The sequence below is a fragment of the Oncorhynchus kisutch genome, linkage group LG24 (genome assembly GCF_002021735.2).
Source record: "Oncorhynchus kisutch isolate 150728-3 linkage group LG24, Okis_V2, whole genome shotgun sequence".
Taxonomy (NCBI): domain Eukaryota; kingdom Metazoa; phylum Chordata; class Actinopteri; order Salmoniformes; family Salmonidae; genus Oncorhynchus; species Oncorhynchus kisutch.
Window position 1 is genome coordinate 41,464,461 of NC_034197.2, and position 25,000 is coordinate 41,489,460.

At 37.2% G+C, this 25,000-nt stretch overlaps 1 protein-coding gene across 1 annotated transcript in view; it reads right to left on the reverse strand.

The window, feature by feature from the left end:
* Positions 1 to 25,000, reverse strand: part of LOC109881165 (laminin subunit alpha-5-like) — a 272,787-nt gene that overhangs the window by 22,520 nt on the left and 225,267 nt on the right. Inside the window, 13 exon segments of the mRNA XM_031803671.1 lie at positions 88 to 222; positions 11,915 to 12,080; positions 13,271 to 13,379; positions 13,382 to 13,403; positions 14,189 to 14,342; positions 14,738 to 14,877; positions 18,285 to 18,464; positions 18,655 to 18,797; positions 20,715 to 20,900; positions 21,503 to 21,616; positions 21,909 to 22,011; positions 22,198 to 22,330; positions 22,825 to 22,979. Coding sequence (XP_031659531.1) covers positions 88 to 222; positions 11,915 to 12,080; positions 13,271 to 13,379; positions 13,382 to 13,403; positions 14,189 to 14,342; positions 14,738 to 14,877; positions 18,285 to 18,464; positions 18,655 to 18,797; positions 20,715 to 20,900; positions 21,503 to 21,616; positions 21,909 to 22,011; positions 22,198 to 22,330; positions 22,825 to 22,979 — 1,740 coding nt within the window.

Here is a 25,000-nt window from a genome sequence, read left to right on the forward strand (position 1 = left end):
TAATGTCAGTGTCCTTACAGAGTCTTTAACACTAGCTACAGTATAATGTACTGTATAAACCTAAAGCAACAGTTGAATGTTTCTTACAGATTTGGGGTCAGCGTCGCTGATCTTGAGGTAAGGTGAGTTTGGGTCTTTAGGCTCCAGCTCCTGTAGAGAACCAGTGACGTCATAGAAGACCCTGAGACGTCCCTGACGCACCACCAAGCTCAGGAACTTCTCCTGATGGGGTCAAATACACAGACCGGTTAAAACAGGAAGCTACAGGGCATGAATACACAGACAGGTTAAAACAGGAAGCTACACACAGACAGGTTAAAACAGGAAGCTACAGGGCATCAATACACAGACAGGTTAAAACAGGAAGCTACAGGGCATCAATACACAGACAGGTTAAAACAGGAAGGTACAGGGCATCAATACACAGACAGGTAAAAACAGGAAGCTACACACAGACAGGTTAAAACAGGAAGATACAGGGCATCAATACACAGACAGGTTAAAACAGGACACCAACATGGTATCAATTGGCCCAGCATCGTCTGGATTTGGCCGGGGTAGGCCATCATTATAAATAAGAATTTGTCCTTAACTGACTTGCCTAGTTAAACAAAAATAAGAAAATGGTGTCATCTGGTTTGCGTCAATATGATAATAATAATAATAATGATAATAATGATAATAATAATGATAATAATAATGATAATAATGATAATGATAATAATGATAATAATAATGACAATAATGATAATGATAATAATAATGATCATAATAATGATAATGATAATAATAATGATAATAATAATGATAATAATGATAATGATAATGATAATAATAATAATAATAATAATGATAATAATAATAATAATGATAATAATATGAGGAATTTGAAACGATTTATACATTAACTTTTGTTTACTTTAGTCTATTAATATTATAGTATATTTTAAATATTATTATAAATATTATAATATATTTTAAAACCAAATACTTTTTGACTTTTAATCAAGTAGTATTTTACTGGGTGACTTTCGCTTTTACTTCGAGTCATTTTCTGTTAATAAGGTATCTTTACTTTTACTCAAGTATGACAATTGGGTACTTGGATACTAAGAGCGTTAACAGCCAGTAGTTATATTATAGTATGATACTAAGAGCGTTAACAGTAGTTATATTATAGTATGATACTAAGAGCGTTAACAGTAGTTATATTATAGTATGATACTAAGAGCGTTAACAGTAGTTATATTATAGTATGATACTAAGAGCGTTAACAGTAGTTATATTATAGTATGATACTAAGAGCGTTAACAGTAGTTATATTATAGTATGATACTAAGAGCGTTAACAGTAGTTATATTATAGTATGATACTAAGAGCGTTAACAGTAGTTATATTATAGTATGATACTAAGAGCGTTAACAGTAGTTATATTATAGTATGATACTAAGAGCGTTAACAGTAGTTATATTATAGTATGATACTAAGAGCGTTAACAGTAGTTATATTATAGTATGATACTAAGAGCGTTAACAGTAGTTATATTATAGTATGATACTAAGAGCGTTAACAGTAGTTATATTATAGTATGATACTAAGAGCGTTAACAGTAGTTATATTATAGTATGATACTAAGAGCGTTAACAGTAGTTATATTATAGTATGATACTAAGAGCGTTAAGCCAGTAGTTATATTATAGTATGATACTAAGAGCGTTAACCAGTTAGTTATATTATAGTATGATACTAAGAGCGTTAACAGTAGTTATATTATAGTATGATACTAAGAGCGTTAACAGTAGTTATATTATAGTATGATACTAAGAGCGTTAACAGTAGTTATATTATAGTATGATACTAAGAGCGTTAACAGTAGTTATATTATAGTATGATACTAAGAGCGTTAACAAGTAGTTATATTATAGTATGATACTAAGAGCGTTAACAGCCAGTAGTTATATTATAGTATGATACTAAGAGCGTTAACAGTAGTTATATTATAGTATGATACTAAGAGCGTTAACAGTAGTTATATTATAGTATGATACTAAGAGCGTTAACAGTAGTTATATTATAGTATGATACTAAGAGCGTTAACAGTAGTTATATTATAGTATGATACTAAGAGCGTTAACAGTAGTTATATTATAGTATGATACTAAGAGCGTTAACAGTAGTTATATTATAGTATGATACTAAGAGCGTTAACAGTAGTTATATTATAGTATGATACTAAGAGCGTTAACAGCCAGTAGTTATATTATAGTATGATACTAAGAGCGTTAACAGTAGTTATATTATAGTATGATACTAAGAGCGTTAACAGCCAGTAGTTATATTATAGTATGATACTAAGAGCGTTAACAGTAGTTATATTATAGTATGATACTAAGAGCGTTAACAGTAGTTATATTATAGTATGATACTAAGAGCGTTAACAGTAGTTATATTATAGTATGATACTAAGAGCGTTAACAGCCAGTAGTTATATTATAGTATGATACTAAGAGCGTTAACAGTAGTTATATTATAGTATGATACTAAGAGCGTTAACAGTAGTTATATTATAGTATGATACTAAGAGCGTTAACAGTAGTTATATTATAGTATGATACTAAGAGCGTTAACAGTAGTTATATTATAGTATGATACTAAGAGCGTTAACAGCCAGTAGTTATATTATAGTATGATACTAAGAGCGTTAACAGTAGTTATATTATAGTATGATACTAAGAGCGTTAACAGCCAGTAGTTATATTATAGTATGATACTAAGAGCGTTAACAGTAGTTATATTATAGTATGATACTAAGAGCGTTAACAGTAGTTTATATTATAGTATGATACTAAGAGCGTTAACAGTAGTTATATTATAGTATGATACTAAGAGCGTTAACAGTAGTTATATTATAGTATGATACTAAGAGCGTTAACAGTAGTTATATTATAGTATGATACTAAGAGCGTTAACAGCCAGTAGTTATATTATAGTATGATACTAAGAGCGTTAACAGTAGTTATATTATAGTATGATACTAAGAGCGTTAACAGTAGTTATATTATAGTATGATACTAAGAGCGTTAACAGCCAGTAGTTATATTATAGTATGATACTAAGAGCGTTAACAGCCAGTAGTTATATTATAGTATGATACTAAGAGCGTTAACAGTATTATATTATAGTATGATACTAAGAGCGTTAACAGTAGTTATATTTATAGTATGATACTAAGAGCGTTAACAGTAGTTATATTATAGTATGATACTAAGAGCGTTAACAGTAGTTATATTATAGTATGATACTAAGAGCGTTAACAGTAGTTATATTATAGTATGATACTAAGAGCGTTAACAGTAGTTATATTATAGTATGATACTAAGAGCGTTAAACAGTAGTTATATTATAGTATGATACTAAGAGCGTTAACAGTAGTTATATTATAGTATGATACTAAGAGCGTTAACAGCCAGTAGTTATATATATAGTATGATACTAGAGCGTTAACAGCCAGTAGTTATATTATAGTATGATACTAAGAGCGTTAACAGTAGTTATATTATAGTATGATACTAAGAGCGTTAACAGTAGTTATATATAGTATGATACTAAGAGCGTTAACAGTAGTTATATATAGTATGATACTAAGAGCGTTAACAGTAGTTATATTATAGTATGTACTAAGAGCGTAACAGTAGTTATATTATAGTATGATACTAAGAGCGTTAACAGTAGTTATATTATAGTATGATACTAAGAGCGTTAACAGTAGTTATATTATAGTATGATACTAAGAGCGTTAACAGTAGTTATATTATAGTATGATACTAAGAGCGTTAACAGTAGTTATATTATAGTATGATACTAAGAGCGTTAACAGTAGTTATATTATAGTATGATACTAAGAGCGTTAACAGTAGTTATATTATAGTATGATACTAAGAGCGTTAACAGTAGTTATATTATAGTATGATACTAAGAGCGTTAACAGTCAGTAGTTATATTATAGTATGATACTAAGAGCGTTAACAGCCAGTAGTTATATTATAGTATGATACTAAGAGCGTTAACAGTAGTTTATATTATAGTATGATACTAAGAGCTGTTAACAGTAGTTATATTATAGTTGATACTAAGAGCGTTTAACAAGTAGTTATATTATAGTATGATACTAAGAGCGTTAACAGCCAGTAGTTATATTATAGTATGATACTAAGAGCGTTAACAGTAGTTATATTATAGTATGATACTAAGAGCGTTAACAGCCAGTAGTTATATTATAGTATGATACTAAGAGCGTTAACAGTAGTTATATTATAGTATGATACTAAGAGCGTTAACAGTAGTTATATTATAGTATGATACTAAGAGCGTTAACAGCCAGTAGTTATATTATAGTATGATACTAAGAGCGTTAACAGTAGTTATATTATAGTATGATACTAAGAGCGTTAACAGTAGTTATATTATAGTATGATACTAAGAGCGTTAACAGTAGTTATATTATAGTATGATACTAAGAGCGTTAACAGTAGTTATATTATAGTATGATACTAAGAGCGTTAACAGCCAGTAGTTATATTATAGTATGATACTAAGAGCGTTAACAGCCAGTAGTTATATTATAGTATGATACTAAGAGCGTTAACAGTAGTTATATTATAGTATGATACTAAGAGCGTTAACAGTAGTTATATTATAGTATCGCATACTAAGAGCGTTAACAGTAGTTATATTATAGTATGATACTAAGAGTGTTAACAGTAGTTATATTATAGTATGATACTAAGAGCGTTAACAGTAGTTATATTATATAGTATGATACTAAGAGCGTTAACAGCAGTAGTTATATTATAGTATGATACTAAGAGCGTTAACAGTAGTATATCTTAGTATGATACTAAGAGCGTTAACAGTAGTTATATTATAGTATGATAATAAGAGCCGTTAACAGTAGTTATATTATAGTATGAATACTAAGAGCGTTAACAGTAGTTATATTATAGTATGATACTAAGAGCGTTAACAGTAGTTATATTATAGTATGATACTAAGAGGTCGTTAACAGTAGTTATATTATAGTATGATACTAAGAGCGTTAACAGTAGTTATATTATAGTATGATACTAAGAGCGTTAACAGTAGTTATATTATAGTATGATACTAAGAGCGTTAACAGTAGTTATATTATAGTATGATACTAAGAGCGTTAACAGTAGTTATATTATAGTATGATACTAAGAGCGTTAACAGCCAGTAGTTATATTATAGTATGATACTAAGAGCGTTAACAGTAGTTATATTATAGTATGATACTAAGAGCGTTAACAGTAGTTATATTATAGTATGATACTAAGAGCGTTAACAGCCAGTAGTTATATTATAGTATGATACTAAGAGCGTTAACAGTAGTTATATTATAGTATGATACTAAGAGCGTTAACAGCCAGTAGTTATATTATAGTATGATACTAAGAGCGTTAACAGTAGTTATATTATAGTATGATACTAAGAGCGTTAACAGCCAGTAGTTATATTATAGTATGATACTAAGAGCGTTAACAGTAGTTATATTATAGTATGATACTAAGAGCGTTAACAGTAGTTATATTATAGTATGATACTAAGAGCGTTAACAGTAGTTATATTATAGTATGATACTAAGAGCGTTAACAGTAGTTATATTATAGTATGATACTAAGAGCGTTAACAGTAGTTATATTATAGTATGATACTAAGAGCGTTAACAGTAGTTATATTTAAGTATGATACTAAGAGCGTTAACAGCCAGTAGTTATATTATAGTATGATACTAAGAGCGTTAACAGTAGTTATATTATAGTATGATCCTAAGAGCGTTAACAGTAGTTATAGTTATAGTATGATACTAAGAAGCGTTAACAGTAGTTATATTATAGTATGATACTAAGAGCGTTAACAGTAGTTATATTATAGTATGATACTAAGAGCGTTAACAGTAGTTATATTATAGTATGATACTAAGAGCGTTAACAGCCAGTAGTTATATTATAAGTATGATACTAAGAGCGTTAACAGCCAGTAGTTTATATTATAGTATGATACTAAGAGCGTTAACAGTAGTTATATTATAGTATGATACTAAGAGCGTTAACAGTAGTTATATTATAGTATGATACTAAGAGCGTTAACAGCCAGTAGTTATATATAGTATGATACTAAGAGCGTTAACAGTAGTTATATTATAGTATGATACTAAGAGCGTTAACAGTAGTTATATTTAGTATGATACTAAGAGCGTTAACAGTAGTTATATTATAGTATGATACTAAGAGGCGTTAACAGTAGTTATATTATAGTATGATACTAAGAGGCGTTAACAGTAGTTATATTATAGTATGATACTAAGAGCGTTAACAGCCAGTAGTTAATTTATAGTATGATACTAAGAGCGTTAACAGTAGTTATATTATAGTATGATACTAAGAGCGTTAACAGTAGTTATATTATAGTATGATACTAAGAGTGTTAACAGTAGTTATATTATAGTATGATACTAAGAGCGTTAACAGTAGTTTATTATAGTATGATACTAAGAGCGTTAACAGTAGTTATATTATAGTATGATACTAAGAGCGTTAACAGCCAGTAGTTATATTATAGTATGATACTAGAGCGTTAACAGTAGTTATATTATAGTATGATACTAAGAGCGTTAACAGTAGTTATATTATAGTATGATACTAAGAGCGTTAACAGTAGTTATATTATAGTATGATACTAAGAGCGTTAACAGTAGTTATATTATAGTATGATACTAAGAGCGTTAACAGTAGTTATATTATAGTATGATACTAAGAGCGTTAACAGTAGTTATATTATAGTATGATACTAAGAGCGTTAACAGTAGTTATATTATAGTATGATACTAAGAGCGTTAACAGCCAGTAGTTATATTATAGTATGATACTAAGAGCGTTAACCAGTAGTTATTATAGTATGATACTAAGAGCGTTAACAGTAGTTATATTATAGTATGATACTAAGAGCGTTAACAGCCAGTAGTTATATTATAGTATGATACTAAGAGCGTTAACAGCCAGTAGTTATATTATAGTATGATACTAAGAGCGTTAACAGTAGTTATATTATAGTATGATACTAAGAGCGTTAACAGTAGTTATATTATAGTATGATACTAAGAGCGTTAACAGTAGTTATATTATAGTATGATACTAAGAGCGTTAACAGTAGTTATATTATAGTATGATACTAAGAGCGTTAACAGCCAGTAGTTATATTATAGTATGATACTAAGAGCGTTAACAGCCAGTAGTTATATTATAGTATGATACTAAGAGCGTTAACAGTAGTTATATTATAGTATGATACTAAGAGCGTTAACAGTAGTTATATTATAGTATGATACTAAGAGCGTTAACAGCCAGTAGTTATATTATAGTATGATACTAAGAGCGTTAACAGCCAGTAGTTATATTATAGTATGATACTAAGAGCGTTAACAGCCAGTAGTTATATTATAGTATGATACTAAGAGCGTTAACAGCCAGTAGTTATATTATAGTATGATACTAAGAGCGTTAACAGCCAGTAGTTATATTATAGTATGATACTAAGAGCGTTAACAGTAGTTATATTATAGTATGATACTAAGAGCGTTAACAGTAGTTATATTATAGTATGATACTAAGAGCGTTAACAGCCAGTAGTTATATTATAGTATGATACTAAGAGCGTTAACAGCCAGTAGTTATATTATAGTATGATACTAAGAGTGTTAACAGTAGTTATATTATAGTATGATACTAAGAGCGTTAACAGTAGTTATATTATAGTATGATACTAAGAGCGTTAACAGTAGTTATATTATAGTATGATACTAAGAGCGTTAACAGTAGTTATATTATAGTATGATACTAAGAGCGTTAACAGTAGTTATATTATAGTATGATACTAAGAGCGTTAACAGCCAGTAGTTATATTATAGTATGATACTAAGAGCGTTAACAGTAGTTATATTATAGTATGATACTAAGAGCGTTAACAGTAGTTATATTATAGTATGATACTAAGAGCGTTAACAGCCAGTAGTTATATTATAGTATGATACTAAGAGCGTTAACAGTAGTTATATTATAGTATGATACTAAGAGCGTTAACAGCCAGTAGTTATATTATAGTATGATACTAAGAGCGTTAACAGTAGTTATATTATAGTATGATACTAAGAGCGTTAACAGCCAGTAGTTATATTATAGTATGATACTAAGAGCGTTAACAGCCAGTAGTTATATTATAGTATGATACTAAGAGCGTTAACAGTAGTTATATTATAGTATGATACTAAGAGCGTTAACAGTAGTTATATTATAGTATGATACTAAGAGCGTTAACAGCCAGTAGTTATATTATAGTATGATACTAAGAGCGTTAACAGCCAGTAGTTATATTATAGTATGATACTAAGAGCGTTAACAGCCAGTAGTTATATTATAGTATGATACTAAGAGCGTTAACAGTAGTTATATTATAGTATGATACTAAGAGCGTTAACAGTAGTTATATTATAGTATGATACTAAGAGCGTTAACAGTAGTTATATTATAGTATGATACTAAGAGCGTTAACAGCCAGTAGTTATATTATAGTATGATACTAAGAGCGTTAACAGCCAGTAGTTATATTATAGTATGATACTAAGAGCGTTAACAGTAGTTATATTATAGTATGATACTAAGAGCGTTAACAGTAGTTATATTATAGTATGATACTAAGAGCGTTAACAGTAGTTATATTATAGTATGATACTAAGAGCGTTAACAGTAGTTATATTATAGTATGATACTAAGAGCGTTAACAGTAGTTATATTATAGTATGATACTAAGAGCGTTAACAGTAGTTATATTATAGTATGATACTAAGAGCGTTAACAGTAGTTATATTATAGTATGATACTAAGAGCGTTAACAGTATTATATTAGTATGATACTAAGAGCGTTAACAGTAGTTATATTATAGTATGATACTAAGAGCGTTAACAGTAGTTATATTATAGTATGATACTAAGAGCGTTAACAGTAGTTATATTATAGTATGATACTAAGAGCGTTAACAGTAGTTATATTATAGTATGATACTAAGAGCGTTAACAGCAGTAGTTATATTATAGTATGATACTAGAGCGTTAACAGTAGTTATATTATAGTATGATACTAAGAGCGTTAACAGTAGTTATATTATAGTATGATACTAAGAGCGTTAACAGTAGTTATATTATAGTATGATACCTAAGAGCGTTAACAGCCAGTAGTTATATTATAGTATGATACTAAAGAGCGTTAACAGTAGTTATATTATAGTATGATACTAAGAGCGTTAACAGTAGTTATATTATAGTATGATACTAAGAGCGTTAACAGCCAGTAGTTATATTATAGTATGATACTAAGAGCGTTAACAGCCAGTAGTTATATTATAGTATGATACTAAGAGCGTTAACAGCCAGTAGTTATATTATAGTATGATACTAAGAGCGTTAACAGTAGTTATATTATAGTATGATACTAAGAGCGTTAACAGCCAGTAGTTATATTATAGTATGATACTAAGAGCGTTAACAGTAGTTATATTATAGTATGATACTAAGAGCGTTAACAGTAGTTATATTATAGTATGATACTAAGAGCGTTAACAGTAGTTATATTATAGTATGATACTAAGAGCGTTAACAGTAGTTATATTATAGTATGATACTAAGAGCGTTAACAGTAGTTATATTATAGTATGATACTAAGAGCGTTAACAGCCAGTAGTTATATTATAGTATGATACTAAGAGCGTTAACAGTAGTTATATTATAGTATGATACTAAGAGCGTTAACAGTAGTTATATTATAGTATGATACTAAGAGCGTTAACAGTAGTTATATTATAGTATGATACTAAGAGCGTTAACAGTAGTTATATTATAGTATGATACTAAGAGCGTTAACAGACAGTAGTTATATTATAGTATGATACTAAGAGTGTTAACAGTAGTTATATATAGTATGATACTAGAGCGTTAACAGTAGTTATATTATAGTATGATACTAAGAGCGTTAACAGTAGTTATATTATAGTATGATACTAAAGCGTTAACAGTAGTTATATTATAGTAATGATCACTAAGAGCGTTAACAGTAGTTATATTATAGTATGATACTAAGAGCGTTAACAGTAGTTATATTATAGTATGATACTAAGAGCGTTAACAGTATTTATATTATAGTATGATACTAAGAGCGTTAACAGTAGTTATATTATAGTATGATACTAAGAGCGTTAACAGTAGTTTTATATTATAGTATGATACTAAGAGCGTTAACAGTAGTTTATATTATAGTATGATACTAAGAGCGTTAACAGTAGTTATATTATAGTATGATCTATAGAGCGTTAACAGTAGTTATATTATAGTAATGATCTAAGAGTGTTACAGCCAGTAGTTATATTATAGTATGATACTAAGAGCGTTAACAGTAGTTATATTATAGTATGATACTAAGAGCGTTAACAGCCAGTAGTTATATTATAGTATGATACAAGAGCGTTAACAGTAGTGTATATTTATGTATGATACTAAGAGCGTTAACAGTAGTTATATTATAGTATGATACTAAGAGCGTTAACAGTAGTTATATTATAGTATGATACTAAGAGCGTTAACAGTAGTTATATTATAGTATGATACTAAGAGCGTTAACAGTAGTTATATTATAGTATGATACTAAGAGCGTTAACAGCCAGTAGTTATATTATAGTATGATACTAAGAGCGTTAACAGACAGTAGTTATATTATAGTATGATACTAAGAGCGTTAACAGTAGTTATATTATAGTATGATACTAAGAGCGTTAACAGTAGTTATATTATAGTATGATACTAAGAGCGTTAACAGTAGTTATATTATAGTATGATACTAAGAGCGTTAACAGTAGTTATATTATAGTATGATACTAAGAGCGTTAACAGCCAGTAGTTATATTATAGTATGATACTAAGAGCGTTAACAGTAGTTATATTATAGTATGATACTAAGAGCGTTAACAGTAGTTATATTATAGTATGATACTAAGAGCGTTAACAGTAGTTATATTATAGTATGATACTAAGAGCGTTAACAGTAGTTATATTATAGTATGATACTAAGAGCGTTAACAGCCAGTAGTTATATTATAGTATGATACTAAGAGTGTTAACAGTAGTTATATTATAGTATGATACTAAGAGCGTTAACAGCCAGTAGTTATATTATAGTATGATACTAAGAGCGTTAACAGCCAGTAGTTATATTATAGTATGATACTAAGAGCGTTAACAGTAGTTATATTATAGTATGATACTAAGAGCGTTAACAGTAGTTATATTATAGTATGATACTAAGAGCGTTAACAGTAGTTATATTATAGTATGATACTAAGAGCGTTAACAGTAGTTATATTATAGTATGATACTAAGAGCGTTAACAGTAGTTATATTATAGTATGATACTAAGAGCGTTAACCAGTAGTTAATATTATAGTATGATACTAAGAGCGTTAACAGTAGTTATATTATAGTATGATACTAAGAGCGTTAACAGTAGTTATATATAGTATGATACTAAGAGCGTTAACAGTAGTTATATTATAGTATGATACTAAGAGCGTTTAACAGCCAGTAGTTATATTATAGTATGATACTAAGAGCGTTAAACAGCCTATGGGAGACAGCCGTTCTTTGCATACAGCAGTACCGTGTGTGTAAGATAGGTTTTCCCCTCGGAATAGTTCATCACAACCTACAGTGGTTGAACACTGAGAACATATATTTTCATGCCATTTACAGTCATCTTGAGACCTCAAAACCCCAGCAGCAGTAGCGTGACCTCTGACCTGGCTGAGGAGCATGAGCAGGATGCCGTTGTGACTTATCAGTTTAACTTCCTGTTCAAAGCGCTGCATCTTCCCTGCATCCTCCTTGAAGGTGACCTGGGCGTAGCCCGTCCCGTCAAAGTAGGCCGCGTCGTTCACCCACTGCTGGGTCAACACCGGCTTCGCTCTGACAGACAGAGGGAAAACACATGTCACTAACACGGCAAAACAATGGCACAATATTCACAGACAACTGTTGGACATTGGTTTTGCTACCTGACTGTGAACTAAACCGTACACTCCTTGGAAAAGAAGGTGCTATCTAGAACAATAAAGGGTTCTTCGGCTGTCCCCGTCGGAGAACCCTTTGAAGAACTGCCTTTGGTTCCATGTAGAACCGTTTCCACACATGGTTCTACCAGGAACCCAAAAGGGTTCTACCTGGAACCCAAAAGGGTTCTACCTGGAACCCAAAAGGGTTCTCCTATGGGGTCAGCTGAAGAATCCTTTTGGAACCCTTTGTTCTAAGAGTGTAGACAGCAAATGATAAGATCAGCTTTTGTAGGGGATGGACACTATAGCTCCCTGAGTAGGAGTCAACACATGGTGGTTTATAGGGGATGGACACTATAGCTACCTGATGTAGGGGAGTCAACACACGGTGGTTATAGGGGATGGACACTAGAGCTCCCTGATGTAGGAGTCAACACACGGTGGTTATAGGGGATGGACACTATAGCTCCCTGATGTAGGAGTCAACACACGGTGGTTTATAGGGGATGGACACTATAGCTCCCTGATGTAGGAGTCAACACACGGTGGTTTATAGGGGATGGACACTATAGCTCCCTGATGTAGGAGTCAACACACGGTGGTTTATAGGGATGGACACTATAGCTCCCTGATGTAGGAGTCAACACACGGTGGTTTATAGGGGATGGACACTATAGCTCCCTGATGTAGGAGTCAACACACGGTGGTTTATAGGGGATGGACACTATAGCTCCCTGATGTAGGAGTCAACACACGGTGGTTTATAGGGGATGGACACTATAGCTCCCTGATGTAGGAGTCAACACACGGTGGTTTATAGGGGATGGACACTATAGCTCCCTGATGTAGGAGTCAACACACACGGTGGTTTATAGGGGATGGACACTATAGCTCCCTGATGTAGGAGTCAACACACGTTGGTTTATAGGGGATGGACACTATAGCTCCCTGATGTAGGAGTCGACACACGGTAGTTTATAGGGGATGGACACTATAGCTCCCTGATGCAGGAGGCAACACACGTTGGATGTGGCTCTTGTTAGTATTCAGTGCTGAGAGCTCCAGCCATAGAGATAAGATGTAGTGGTCTGCTAATGGTCCCACCTTCCACATGGTTTCTCCTCGGTGGTGTTGAGTTGGAAGATGTTCTCAAAGTTATAGAGACTGAGCACCTCCTCATTCAGGGTCTCCAGCTCAATACAGCCCTTGAGATGGGCAACTGGAGCTGGAGAGGGGGCTGAGAGAAGGTAGAGAGAGAGATATGGGTTACCGAGGGGGCTGAGAGAAGGTAGAGAAAGATATGGGTTACCGAGGGGGCTGAGAGAAGGTAGAGAGAGATATGGGTTACTGAGGGGGCTGGGAGAAGGTAGAGAGAGATATGGGTTACTGAGGGGGCTGGGAGAAGGTAGAGAGAGATATGGGTTACTGAGGGGGCTAAGAGAAGGTAGAGAGAGATATGGGTTACTGAGGGGCTGAGAGAAGGTAGAGTGAGATATGGGTTACTGAGGGGCTGAGAGAAGGTAGAGAGAGATATGGGTTACTGAAGGGGCTGAGAGAAGGTAGAGAGAGATATGGGTTACTGAGGGGGCTGGGAGAAGGTAGAGAGAGATATGGGTTACTGAGGGGGCTGAGAGAAGGTAGAGAGAGATATGGGTTACTGAGGGGGCTGAGAGAAGGTAGAGAGAGATATGGGTTACTGAGGGGCTGGGAGAAGGTAGAGGAGAGATATGGGTTACTGAGGGGCTGAGAGAAGGTAGAGAGAGATATGGGTTACTGAGGGGGCTGGGAGAAAGTAGAGAGAGATATGGGTTACTGAGGGGGCTAGGAGAAAGTAGAGAGAGATATGGGTTACTGAGGGGGCTGGGAGAAGGTAGAGAGAGATATGGGTTACTGAGGGGGCTGGGAAAGGAAACATATCTATAAGATACAAACATTCGATACATAAGGGAGAAAACTATAGCTCGGTCTCCTGTGTGTTTGGGTAAACCACTGTCTATCCCCCCAACCACAGCTCCCTCTCACCGTGAACGTGTCAGGGTATCCTCCCACGTAGAACACAGTCTCTTCAGTCTGGAGGTTGAGCAGTCCACTATCCCCTCCTGCCTCCACCACAGCCTTGGTCATCCTGGCCTCACTGAGCTCTGAAGACATGGCCATCTGGCCATACTGAAGGATCCTATAGAGAGAGAGAGAGAGAGAGAGAGAGAGAGAGAGAGAGAGAGAGAGGGAGGGAGAGGGGGGAGAGAGAGAGAGAGAGAGAGCGGGAGAGAGAGAGAGAGGGAGAGAGAGAGGGAGAGCGGGAGAGAGAGAGAGAGAGAGAGAGGGAGAGAGAGAGAGGGAGAGCGGGAGAGAGAGAGAGAGAGAGAGAGAGAGAGAGAGAGGGCAGGTTAACATGATGATGGTGGTGGTGATGACAGATAGTGTAGCTGAGATGACATGGAATGACCCTCTCGTGATGATACAGCCTCTTTACAGACTTGAAAGTGCAATTGTCGCCCTCTTGGTCTAATGGTGAAGACATTGGCTTCTCGAGTGACAACAAATCCAGCCAATGACAGCGGCAGTAGTTACCTTTCCAGGACCACGTTGTTGAAGTCGCCATCTGTTTGGACATCCTCCTGCATCTCCACCTCAGCCGTGTCTCCGCCCACGTTGAACAGCCAGTGCAGTCTCCGCCCCTCCAGCATCATGCCCAGGAACTCTTTACTGGACTACAGACAGGAAACGCATTATCATTACTGGACTACAGACAGGAAACAGGAAACGCATTATCATTACTGGACTACAGACAGGAAACAGGAAACACATTATCATTACTGGACTACAGACAGGAAACAGGAAATGCATTATCATTACTGGACTACAGACAGGAAACAGGAAACACATTATCATTACTGGACTACAAACAGGAAACCGGAAAGTGCATTATCATTACTGGACTACAGACAGGAAACAGGAAACACATTATCATTACTGGACTATACAGACAGGAAACAGCATAATCATAGAGTCCAACAGTGGAGGTGTCATAATACCCATAAAACCTAGCGGTCAAACAGGGAAAAGGTTCCAATCGTTTTTCCACCATTCATTTTTTCCCATAAAGAATGTTAAGAAACACTTAAAATAAGGGCTGTTTTTCGTGTAGGCTTACTCTGGCGTGACGTTCTGATAAACGTGTAAATCTCTCTCGGACAAGGTGACTTTTATCAATTTTGATTCGAAAATGCTAATTATCATCAAAGTAGACATCATGCAAGACTACAAATCCCAGCATGCTCATGTACGTCATCTTTAGCTGACATCTTTGCTCACAGGTATTGTGTCAATTTAAAATGTGTATAAGATAGTTAACAGAATTGTCCATTTAAAGAAATGTCGCTAATTTATTCATTGCTACATGTATCTAACACTAGATACACTAATCCAGAGATTCTTACCTTGTCCTCGATTCGTCAGTCTCGTCCAGAGCATCATGGTATTTGTAGTTCTTTATGATAGCCACATTAGCAGCTAATTAGCATTTCGTTTTTGGGGGGTAAATACAGGTGACTATATTGATAAAAAGTCAACCTTGTCCTAGAGAGATTTACATGGTGATCAAAACGTCATGCCAGGGTAAACGTACACGAAACACAGACCTTATTTTAAGTGATTCTAAAATCCTCCATGGTGGAAAAAACTAACTGGGACCATTTCCCTGTTTGACCGCTAGGCTTCATGGGTATTATGACTCATACTGTGGTACTCTATTACTGGACTATAGAATTCCATATTTGATGGTCATTCTTCTCATACAGTTTCCTAGAAAAATACTACACTAGTAATGATACAGGCACTGTCTAATGGTGTACACTGTCTAATGATATATACACTGTCTAATGGTATATATACTGTCTAATGGTATATATACTGTCTAATGATATACACTGTCTAATGGTATATACACTGTCTAATGATATACACTGTCTAATGGTATATATACTGTCTAATGGTATATATACTGTCTAATGGTATATATACTGTCTAATGGTATATATACTGTCTAATGGTATATATACTGTCTAATGGTATACACTGTCTAATGGTATATATACTGTCTAATGGTATATATACTGTCTAATGGTATATACTGTCTAATGGTATATACTGTCTAATGGTATATATACTGTCTAATGATATATACACTGTCTAATGGTATATACACTGTCTAATGGTATATACTGTCTAATGGTATATACACTGTCTAATGGTATATACTGTCTAATGGTATATACACTGTCTAATGGTACATACACTCTCTAATGGTATACACTCTCTAATGGTATACACTGTCTAATGGTATATACTGTCTAATGGTATATACACTGTCTAATGGTATATACACTCTCTAATGGTATACACTGTCTAATGGTATATATACTGTCTAATGGTATATATACTGTCTAATGGTATATATACTGTCTAATGGTATATACTGTCTAATGGTATACACTGTCTAATGGTATATACACTGTCTAATGGTATATACTGTCTAATGGTATATACTGTCTGATGGTATATACACTGTCTAATGGTATATATACTGTCTAATGGTATATACACTGTCTAATGGTATATACACTGTCTAATGGTATATACACTGTCTAATGGTATATACACTGTCTAATGATATATACACTGTCTAATGGTATACACTGTCTAATGGTATATACACTGTCTAATGGTATATACACTGTCTAATGGTATACACTGTCTAATGGTATACACTGTCTAATGGTATATATACTGTCTAATGGTATACACTGTCTAATGGTATATATACTGTCTAATGGTATATACTGTCTAATGGTATATACTGTCTAATGGTATACACTGTCTAATGGTATATACACTGTCTAATGATATATACACTGTCTAATGGTATACACTGTCTAATGGTATATATACTGTCTAATGGTATATACTGTCTAATGATATACACTGTCTAATGGTATATACTGTCTAATGGTATACACTGTCTAATGGTATATACACTGTCTAATGGTATACACTGTCTAATGGTATATACTGTCTAATGGTATATATTGTCTAATGGTATATACTGTCTAATGGTATATACTGTCTAATGGTATACACTGTCTAATGGTATATACTGTCTAATGGTATATACTGTCTAATGGTGTATATGCTGTCTAATGGTATACACTGTCTAATGGTATATACTGTCTAATGGTATATATACTGTCTAATGGTATATACTGTCTAATGGTATATACTGTCTAATGGTGTATATGCTGTCTAATGGTATACACTGTCTAATGGTATATATACTGTCTAATGGTATATATACTGTCTAATGATATACACTGTCTAATCGTATATACTGTCTAATGGTATATACTGTCTAATGGTATACACTGTCTAATGGTATATACACTGTCTAATGGTATACACTGTCTAATGGTATATACTGTCTAATGGTATATACTGTCTAATGGTATACACTGTCTAATGGTATATACTGTCTAATGGTATATACTGTCTAATGGTATACACTGTCTAATGGTATATACTGTCTAATGATATACACTGTCTAATGGTATATACTGTCTAATGGTATATACTGTCTAATGGTATACACTGTCTAATGGTATATACTGTCTAATGGTATATACACTGTCTAATGGTATATACTGTCTAATGGTATGTACTGTCTAATGGTATACACTGTCTAATGGTATATACACTGTCTAATGGTATATACTGTCTAATGGTATACACTGTGTAATGGTATATACTGTCTAATGGTATATACTGTCTAATGATATACACTGTCTAATGGTATATACTGTCTAATGATATACACTGTCTAATGGTATATACTGTCTAATGATATCCTTCCATGAATATGTCATTACGTAGGCTTGTAAATGTATACAAATGCTTAAAAGAAAACGTATATACAATATTCTCTGTCCCACAGTGTGCTTGGAAGATAAGGTAGTATTTATAATTGTATTTCGTATTTTCTGATGATATGTGTCGTCTATTTGTATTACAATAAAATAGACAGGAATAAACAAGAGTTTGATAATAAAAAATAAAAAATATTTACGTCTTTGTTTCCGAGGTAAAAGACAAACTGTTTGTCTGGTTGGTCCTGTCTGCGGGCGCGTGAGGCCTCGGGCAGGGTGATGTAGAACTTCAGGGAGGTGTAAGCTGCCAGATCTGCCAGGTTACTGGGGGTGCGCACCTGCACACCTGATGTCCCGTTGAACTTCACAGGTACGCTCACCTGACAGGGAGAAAAGAGGAAGTTAAAAACGTCCGTCGTCCATTCCTACGTATGTTGATGTAACCATAGTAGATAGATGTTCTATAATATCTGAGTTTTCAAACAATAACTACATTTAACAGACACATTTGTAGCACATGTATTCCTATTGAGGTCCTGGGTTATGTTTGTCCCGTATGAGCCACCGTACTTTGCTGGCTGCCTTGCGGGCCTCTGCGATGAGCTGTCTGATCCTGAGGATGCTCTCTGAGATGTTGGGCATCTGGGCTGAGTGGTTCTGCAGCTTGTCTAGCTTCTTCATCAGTATTGGGATGGCCTCGCCCAACATACCCACTGGAGAGACACACAGACAGAAAATGTTCTGTCAGTCTAAACCAATCAGACTTCATCAGTATTGGGATGGCCTCGCCCAACATACCCACTGGAGAGACACACAGACAGAAAATGTTCTGTCAGTCTAAACCAATCAGACTTCATTAGTATTGGGATGGCCTCGCCCAACATACCCACTGGAGAGACACAAACAGACAGAACATTTTCTGTCAGTCTAAACCAATCAGACTTGAGCAAATGTTTCTTCATTGAGGAAGTCTGTACACACAGTCAAACCTGATCAGCTTTAATAGCAACATTCAAAATGGAAGACAAGCTAGCGTCCTTGACCTCTGTATGGTGAAACTATAAAGGACCTACAAGTGGTATCTAGATGGTCCTACCAGACCTACTGTCTAGTGGTATCTAGTAGTATCTAGTGGTCCTACCAGACCTACTGTCTAGTGGTATCTAGTAGTATCTAGTGGTCCTACCAGACCTACTGTCTAGTGGTATCTAGTGGTCCTACCAGACCTACTGTCTAGTGGTATCTTTATTTTATTTTACCTTTATTTAACCAGGTAGGCAAGTTGAGAACAAGTTCTCCTTTACAATTGCGACCTGACCAAGATAAAGCAAAGCAGTTCGACAGATAAAACGACACAGAGTTACACATGGAGTAAAAACAAACATACAGTCAATAATGCAGTATAAACAAGTCTATATACAATGTGAGCAAATGAGGTGAGAAGGGAGGTAAAGGCAAAAAAGGCCATGATGGCAAAGTAAATACAATATAGCAAGTAAAATACTGGAATGGTAGTTTTGCAATGGAAGAATGTGCAAAGTAGAAATAAAAAATAATGGGGTGCAAAGGAGCAAAATAAATAAATAAATAAAAATTAAATACAGTTGGGAAAGAGGTAGTTGTTTGGGCTAAATTATAGGTGGGCTATGTACAGGTGCAGTAATCTGTGAGCTGCTCTGACAGTTGGTGCTTAAAGCTAGTGAGGGAGATAAGTGTTTCCAGTTTCAGAGATTTTTGTAGTTCGTTCCAGTCATTGGCAGCAGAGAACTGGAAGGAGAGGCGGCCAAAGAAAGAATTGGTTTTGGGGGTGACTAGAGAGATATACCTGCTGGAGCGTGTGCTACAGGTGGGAGATGCTATGGTGACCAGCGAGCTGAGATAAGGGGGGACTTTACCTAGCAGGGTCTTGTAGATGACATGGAGCCAGTGGGTTTGGCGACGAGTATGAAGCGAGGGCCAGCCAACGAGAGCGTACAGGTCGCAATGGTGGGTAGTATATGGGGCTTTGGTGATAAAACGGATTGCACTGTGATAGACTGCATCCAATTTGTTGAGTAGGGTATTGGAGGCTATTTTGTAAATGACATCGCCAAAGTCGAGGATTGGTAGGATGGTCAGTTTTACAAGGGTATGTTTGGCAGCATGAGTGAAGGATGCTTTGTTGCGAAATAGGAAGCCAATTCTAGATTTAACTTTGGATTGGAGATGTTTGATATGGGTCTGGAAGGAGAGTTTACAGTCTAACCAGACACCTAAGTATTTGTAGTTGTCCACGTATTCTAAGTCAGAGCCGTCCAGAGTAGTGATGTTGGACAGGCGGGTAGGTGCAGGTAGCGATCGGTTGAAGAGCATGCATTTAGTTTTACTTGTATTTAAGAGCAATTGGAGGCCACGGAAGGAGAGTTGTATGGCATTGAAGCTTATCTAGTGGTCCTACCAGACCTACTGTCTAGTGGTATCTAGTAGTATCTAGTGGTCCTACCAGACCTACTGTCTAGTGGTATCTAGTAGTATCTAGTGGTCCTACCAGACCTACTGTCTAGTGGTATCTAGTGGTATCTAGTGGTCCTACCAGACCTACGGTCTAGCGGTATCTAGTGGTCTTACCAGAGTAGTGGTTGTAGACTTACCAGACTTGTTGGCCTCCAGGAAGGCCTTGTTTATGTCCTCATTTGTGGTGTTAGCATCTCCGTACTGCTGCTGCCATTGGTCCAGCTGCTCTTTGATAGGTGCCAGGGTATCCTCTACCTTCGCTGCTGTACTGTTGGCCTCCTCCGCTGCAGCCTTCGCCTCCTCTATAACCTTAGCCGTTTCCCCTGGAGGACAATATGCACAGGTATGGGTTGGAGGGATAGGGTAGGCCGTATTGGACTGGGTTTAAGCAACATGTGTTTGTTTTGTACTTGTATACGATGAGGACCTGCTCTTATTCACAACGATGGTCTGGAACATGTGTGTGTGTGTGTGTGTCTCTCTGTGTGTGTGTGTGTCTCTGTGTGTGTGTGTGTGTCTCTCTGTGTGTGTGTGTGTGTGTGTCTCTCTCTGTGTGTGTCTCTGTGTGTGTGTGTGTGTGTGTGTGTGTTACTCTGTCTCTGTGTGTGTCTCTCTGTGTGTGTGTGTGTCTCTCTCTGTGTGTGTGTGTGTGTCTCTGTGTGTGTCCCTCTGTGTGTCTCTCTCTGTGTGTGTCTCTCTGTGTGTGTGTGTGTGTGTCTCTCTGTGTGTGTGTGTCTCTCTGTGTGTGTGTGTGTGTGTCTCTCTGTGTGTGTGTGTGTGTCTCTGTGTGTGTGTGTGTGTGTGTGTGTATGTGTGTGTGTCTCTCTGTGTGTGTGTGTGTCTCTGTGTGTGTGTGTGTGTGTGTGTGTGTGTGTCCCTCTGTGTGTGTCTCTGTGTGTCTCTGTGTGTGTGTGTGTGACCTTACCTCGGCTGAAGTTGAGGTTACTCTGCACCATTTCCAGGTCTTTCAGTAGAGTCGTGTGTTTCTGCTTGGCCTCATCCAGATGAGTCATGGCGTCCCGGAGACGAGGCTTCAGATCTGACAGGCGAAAGGCAACAATAAGATATTAAATAAAATCATGTTGTTTTTCTCGCTTGTTAAAGAAAATCAACACACACACAAAAAAAACCCCTATCAAACGACAAGCAACAACCAGGAGGTTTGTTCCCTTCATTCCCAGTTTTCCCAGAAATCCTAGTTTCCTCCCTGTTAAAAATCCCTCCTGATTTCAACTTGGAGTCTCCAGAATGGTCTAACCTCTTTATTCATCACCGAAACCAATTTCTATTCATCCAGAAGTGGAAGGAAATAATACATGTTGCATCAGTACCATCATTCAGTTCCCGTTGCAGTGTGACGGCGTCCTCCAGCAGTTCAGAACTGTGATTCCTCAGACCGTCAGCTACCTGGCCCAGGTCCTGACCCTTCACATTCTGCACAAATCAACAACGACTGTATCAACGCCATAACAAAACATACTGCATGTTCGTTTCTGACAGGCCCATTGTGGCAACGTTAAGCTGCCACACATGTCCAATGCATATAGTGTACTGCTGTTTCTGTGAGTCTCAGAGTGTCCTCACAAATGTAGGAAATACGTTTGTATGTGTTGTCCTTACCTCCAGTGCATCCACAGCAGCTTGGTTGGCAGCAGTCTCAGCGTCTCTGACGGCGTCGATGATGTCAGAGTACGCCCGTGACGCGTTCACCGCTCGTTGGATGAAGCCGTCCTTGTTGGTGTTGGAGATCACACTGCAACACACAGAGAAAACGTGGAGTCGAGGTCAGATCAATCAACCAATCAATAAATCAATCAGCGTATCAACACTCCGTCAACCATTCATCAACCAACCATCAACCATCCATCAACCATCCATCAACCAACGTATCAACCCTCCATCAACCAACGTATCAACCATCCATCAACCTTCCATCAACCAACGTATCAACCACCCATCAACCATCCATCAACCAACGTATCAACCATCCATCAACCCTCCATCAACCAATGTATCAACCATCCATCAACCCTCCATCAACCCTCCATCAACCATCCATCAACCATCCATCAACCAACGTATCAACCCTCCATCAACCAACATATCAACCCTCCATCAACCATCCATCAACCAACGTATCAACCATCCATCAACCCTCCATCAACCATCCATCAACCCTCCATCAATGCTCCATCAACCATCCATCAACCAACATATCAACCCTCCATCAACCCTCCATCAACTCACCTGGAGAGGTTCATGGCCAGCTCATTGAGTAGTTCAGCATGTTCCTCCGCTGCCTCCACCAGGGGTATCTTACTGAGGGTGGGGGCAAATGTCTGCACCTTTTCAGCCAGCGGCATCCTGGCCCCATCCAACTGGGCGGCCAGACGCTCATACTCCTAGAGGAGGGGGGGGGCAGGAGATTTAAAAGGTGTTCCTTTAGTATAATCAGGGTACACAGTCAATCAATCACATGTATTTATATAGCCCTGTACAACACTTTGATGCCTCAAAGTGCTGTACAGAAACCCAGCCTAAAACCCCAAACAGCAAGCAATGCAGGTGTAGAAGCACAGTGGCTAGGAAAAACTCCCTAGAAAGGCCAGAACTTAGGAAGAAACCTAGAGAGGAACCAGGCTATGTGGGGTGGCCAGGTGGTACCAGTACAGAGTCCATGTGTAGGGGTACGAGGTCAATAACATGGCTTTATACACAGGGTACCAGTACTGAGTCCATGTGTAGGGGTACGAGGTCAATAACATGGCTTTATACACAGGGTACCAGTACTGAGTCCATGTGTAGGGGTACGAGGTAATAACATGGCTTTATGCACAGGGTACCAGTACTGAGTCCATGTGTAGGGGTACGAGGTAATAACATGGCTTTATACACAGGGGTACCAGTACTGAGTCCATGTGTAGGGGCACAAGGTCAATAACATGGCTTTATACACAGGGAACCAGGTAATTGTGGTAGATATGAACATACAATTAGGAATAAAGTAACTAGGCAACAGGATAGATAATAAACAGTAGCAGCAGCGTATGTGATGCGTCAAAAGAGTTAGTGTCAAAAGGGGTCAAAGCAGATAGTTTGGGTAGTTAACCACTAACTACCCAAACTAACTATTTATCAGTTTGATGGTTTGGGGGTAGAGGCTGTTCAGACTTGCTGCATCAGTACCGCTTGCCATGCGGAAGCAGAGAGAACAGTCTATCACTTTAGGTGTCTGGAGTCGTTTTTACATCAGGGTTTTACTGTACAATGGGGATGTTTGACTTCTAATCAGACTGCTTGAGATCTGCTTGGAGATTTTCCAGGGGCTGTCTCATCCAGGGACTGTCTCATCCAGGGACTGTCTCATCCAGGGACTGTCTCATCCAGGGACTGTCTCATCCAGGGACTGTCTCATCCAGGGACTGTCTCATCCAGGGACTGTCTCATCCAGGGGCTGTCTCATCCAGGGGCTGTCTCATCCAGGGACTGTCTCATCCAGGGACTGTCTCATCCAGGGACTGTCTCATCCAGGGGCTGTCTCAACCAGGGGCTGTCTCATCCAGGGACTGTCTCATCCAGGGACTGTCTCATCCAGGGGCTGTCTCATCCAGGGACTGTCTCATCCAGGGACTGTCTCATCCAGGGGCTGTCTCATCCAGGGACTGTCTCATCCAGGGACTGTCTCATCCAGGGACTGTCTCAACCAGGGGCTGTCTCACCCAGGGACTGTCTCAACCAGGGGCTGTCTCATCCAGGGACTGTCTCATCCAGGGACTGTCTCATCCAGGGACTGTCTCATCCAGGGACTGTCTCATCCAGGGACTGTCTCAACCAGGGGCTGTCTCAACCAGGGGCTGTCTCACCCAGGGGCTGTCTCATCCAGGGACTGTCTCATCCAGGGACTGTCTCATCCAGGGACTGTCTCATCCAGGGACTGTCTCAACCAGGGGCTGTCTCAACCAGGGACTGTCTCACCCAGGGGCTGTCTCATCCAGGGACTGTCTCATCCAGGGACTGTCTCATCCAGGGACTGTCTCAACCAGGGGCTGTCTCAACCAGGGACTGTCTCATCCAGGGACTGTCTCATCCAGGGACTGTCTCAACCAGGGGCTGTCTCAACCAGGGGCTGTCTCACCCAGGGACTGTCTCATCCAGGGACTGTCTCACCCAGGGGCTGTCTCACCCAGGGACTGTCTCATCCAGGGAATGTGTCACCCAGGGACTGTCTCATCAGGGACTGTCTCACCCAGGGGCTGTCTCACCCAGGGGCTGTCTCATTCAGGGACTGTCTCACCCAGGGGCTGTCTCACCCAGGGACTGTCTCAACCAGGGGCTGTCTCAACCAGGGGCTGTCTCATCCAGGGGCTGTCTCACCCAGGGGCTGTCTCATTCAGGGACTGTCTCACCCAGGGGCTGTCTCATT